Source organism: Mesitornis unicolor, unplaced genomic scaffold (assembly GCF_000695765.1).
Source record: "Mesitornis unicolor isolate BGI_N332 unplaced genomic scaffold, ASM69576v1 scaffold8523, whole genome shotgun sequence".
Classification (NCBI taxonomy): Eukaryota; Metazoa; Chordata; class Aves; order Mesitornithiformes; family Mesitornithidae; genus Mesitornis; species Mesitornis unicolor.
In genome coordinates, this window is record NW_010173931.1 from 1,258 (window position 1) to 5,238 (window position 3,981).

The 3,981-nt window shown below is 57.1% G+C and overlaps 1 protein-coding gene across 1 annotated transcript in view; it reads right to left on the reverse strand.

Moving 5' to 3' along the window:
* Positions 1-3,981, reverse strand: part of LOC104537860 (EVI5-like protein) — a gene marked incomplete at both ends in the record, with an annotated part of 9,776 nt that overhangs the window by 222 nt on the left and 5,573 nt on the right. Inside the window, one exon of the mRNA XM_010180874.1 lies at positions 97-285. Within this exon, the coding sequence (XP_010179176.1) occupies positions 97-285 (189 nt within the window). The remainder of the gene's footprint in view (positions 1-96; positions 286-3,981) is intronic.

Genomic DNA, 3,981 nt, shown 5'->3' on the forward strand with positions numbered 1-3,981 from the left:
AAGGGACACAACACCCCTCACTGCACCCATTCCCACGGCGGTGGCACCCCAAAACGCGGGCGTGAATGGGAAGGGGGATGCGTGAGGGCGACGGGGATGCCTGGGGATATTTGGGGACGCCTGGGGACAGTTGGGGACACCGACCTGCTGGTCCTGCAGCTGGCGGATGGTGCTCTGGGCGCGCTGCAGGTTCTCGGTGGCCGAGGTGCAGCGCTGCTTCACCACCGCCAGCTCCCTCTTGATGATGTAGTTCTCCTCCGCCTCCTGCGCCCGCGTCACCTGGCCCTGGGGACAGCGGGGGACGCGTCACCCGCGCCGCACGCGTGGCACCGGGATGCGGTACCGGGATGTGGCACCGGGACTGGGGTGGGTGGTGGTGGTGGTGGTGGTGGTGGGGACGAGGGGGGGACACTGGGGACACGGAGGGGATGCTGGGGACAAGGGAATGACACTGGGGACACTGGGGATGCCAGTCCTGCAATGGGTGATGCTGGGGACATGGGGTGACGGTGGGGACAAGGGAATGACACTGGGGACAAGAGGGTGATGCTGGGAACATGAGGTGGTGGTGGGGACATCAGTGACGCTGGGGACATGAAGTGATGGTGGGGACAAGGAGGTGACACTGGGGACATGGAGGTGATGCTGGGGACAAGGGAATGACACTGGGGACACCAGTCGTGCAATGGGTGATGCTGGGGACAAGAGGGTGACACTGGGGACAAGGGAATGACACTAGGGGCAAGAGGGTGATGCTGGGGACATGAGGTGGTGGTGGGGACATCGGTGATGCTGGGGACATGAAGTGATGGTGGGGACGAGGGGGTGACACTGGGGACATGGAGGTGATGCTGGGGACATGAGGTGACACTGGTGACATGAAGTGATGGTAAGGATAAGGGGGTGATGCTGGGGACATGAGGTGGTGGTGGGGACATCGGTGATGCTGGGGACATGAAGTGATGGTGGGGACGAGGGGGTGACACTGGGGACATGGAGGTGATGCTGGGGACAAGGGAATGACACTGGGGACACTGGGGATGCCAGTCCTGCAATGGGTGATGCTGGGAACAAGAGGGTGACACTGGTGACATGAGGTGGTGGTGGGGACATTGGTGATGCTGGGGACATGAAGTGATGGTAGGGACAAGGGGGTGACACTGGGGACAAGGGAATGACACTGGGGACACTGGGGATGCCAGTTCTGCAATGGGTGAGGCGGGGGACAAGAGAATGACACTGAGGACAAGAGGGTGACACTGGGGTCAAGGAGGGGATGCTGGGGACATAGGTGACACTGGGGCCATGAAGTGATGGTAGGGACAAGGAGGTGATGCTGGGGACATGTGGTGACACTGGGGACAAGGGGATGACACCGGGGACAAGAGGGTGACACTGTGGACATGGGGTGGTGGTAGGGACAAGGGAATGGCACTGGGGACGTGGAGGTGACGCTGGGGACATGAGGTGACACTGGGGACAAGGGGATGACACTGGGGACAAGGGGGTGACACCAGGGATGAGGGGTGACATCAGAGACAAAGGGTGACACCCGTCCTGCAGTGGGTGAGGTTGGGGACAAGGGAATGAGACTGGGGACATGAGGTGACGCTGGGGACATGGCATGACAGGCGGGACATGTGGTGACATTGGGGACAAGGGGGTGACACTGGGGACATTGGTGATGCCAGTCCTGCAATGGGTGAGGTTGAGGACAAGGGGGTGACACCAGGGATGAGGGGTGACACCAGGGACAAGGGGGTGACACCAGCCATGGAGGGTGACACCAGTCCCACAGCAGGTGACACTGGGGACATGGAGGTGACACTGGGGACAAGGAGGTGATGCTGGGGACATCGGTGACACCGGGGACAAGGAGGTGACACAGGGGACATTGGTGATGCTGGGGACAAAGGGATGGCACCAGAGATGAGGGGTGACACTGGGGACAAGGAGGTGACACCAGGGACAAGGAGGTGATGCTGGGGACATCGGTGACACCGGGGACAAGGAGGTGACACAGGGGACATTGGTGATGCTGGGGACAAAGGGATGGCACCAGAGATGAGGGGTGACACTGGGGACAAGGAGGTGACACCAGGGACAAGGAGGTGATGCTGGGGACATCGGTGACACCGGGGACAAGGAGGTGACACAGGGGACATTGGTGATGCTGGGGACAAAGGGATGGCACCAGAGATGAGGGGTGACACTGGGGACAAGGAGGTGACACTGAGGACATCAGTGATGCTGGGGACAAAGGGATGGCACCAGAGATGAGGGGTGACACTGGGGACATGGAGGTGACACTGGGGACAAGGAGGTGACACCGAGGCCACAGAGGTGACACCAGCCCCATGGGGACTCCAGGGCCACTTTGTCCCCTCGGAGCCACTCACCTTCCACTCCAGCCCCACAGATTTGGGGTCAAACTCCCCAAGACCGCAGCTTTGACCCCAATTTTGGGTCAAACTCCCTCCCCAAATGCCACTGCGTCAATCCCCCCATTGCCGCCGAACCCCAAAACGGGCCCCAAAAACCCCCATTTCCCCCCCAAATCTGACCCCAACGTGGGGGGGACGCGCGGGAGCCTCCGGGAAAGCGAGGAAAACAGCAAAACTTCCCCCAAAGAGAGGGAAAAGGGTTAAAGAGAGGGGAAAAGGGGAAAAGGGGGAAATAAGGGGGAAAAAGAAGGGAAAAGCGGAAAATAGAGAGGGAAAAGGGGTGGAAAAGAGTTAAAGAGAGGGAAAAAGGGGGAAGAAAGGGAAAAGGGGAAAATAAACAGGAAAAAGAGGGGAAAAGGGGAAAAAGAGGGGAAAAAGGAGGAAAAGGGTTAAAAAGAGGGGGAAAGGGGAAAAAGGAGGGGAAAAGGGAAAAAGAGGAGGAAATGGGGAAAAAGAGGGGAAATAGGGGGAAAAGAGAGGGAAAAGGAAAATAGAGAGGGAAAAGGGGTGTAAAAGCATTAAAAAGAGGGAAAAGGGTGAAAATAGAGAAGGAAAATGGGTTTAAAAGAGAGGAAAAGATGGAAAAATGGGAAAAGGGTAAAAAAGAGGGGAAATGGGGTAAAAAAGAGGGGAAATCGGGGAAAAATAGAGGGGGAAGGGAAAAATGGGGGGAAGTGTTAAAAAGGGGGAGAAGGGTTAAAAAGAGGGGAAATCGGGGAAAAAGAGGGGAAATAGGGGGAAAAAGAGGGGAAAAGGGGAAAAAAGAGGGGGGAAGGAGAGAAAAGAGGGGAAATAGGGTTAAAAAGAGAGGAAACAGAGGGAAAAAGAGGGGGAAAAAGGGAAAAGGGGGAAATGGGGGAAAAAGGGGAAAAATGGGTTAAAAAGAGGGGAAAGAGGGGAAAATAGAGGGGAAATAGGGGAAAAAGAGGGAAGAAGGAGGGAAAAAAAGGGGAATGGAGGGGAAAAAGGGGGGGAAAGGGTTAAAATGAGGGGGAAAAAAGGGGAAAAAAGGCAGGAAAAGCGTTAAAAAGGGGGGAAAGGGGTTAAAAAAGAAGGGAAAAAGGGGAAGAGAGGGAAAACAGCGATTTGTGACACTACCTGGATGAGCCTGTCGGCGAGAGCCGCGCTCTCCTGCGGCGCAGAAATGGGGGCAAAAGAGAGAAAAAGAGGCAAAAAGGAGATGAGCGGAGGAGACGGAGGCAGCGAGAGGCGGAGGCACCCGGCGACCGGCCCGGTTGGGAGGGAGATCCATGGGTTTTGGGGGGAAATCCAAGGATTTGGGGGAAATTTCTAGGATTTTGGGGTTTTTAGGGTGGTGATGGGGGTGGTTTGCCCTAAACTGAGGCATTTTTGCACCTCCCAGGGGGAGATTTGGGTGCTCCAGGGGTGCTTCAGGGTGCCCCCAGGGGTTTTTGGGGTGCTCCAGGGCGGATTTAGGTGCCCCAGAGGGTTTTGGGTGCTCCAGGGTGGATTTAGGTGCCCACTGGGGTGTTTTGGGGTGCCCCTGGGGGGATTTAGGTGCTCACAGGGGTGTTTT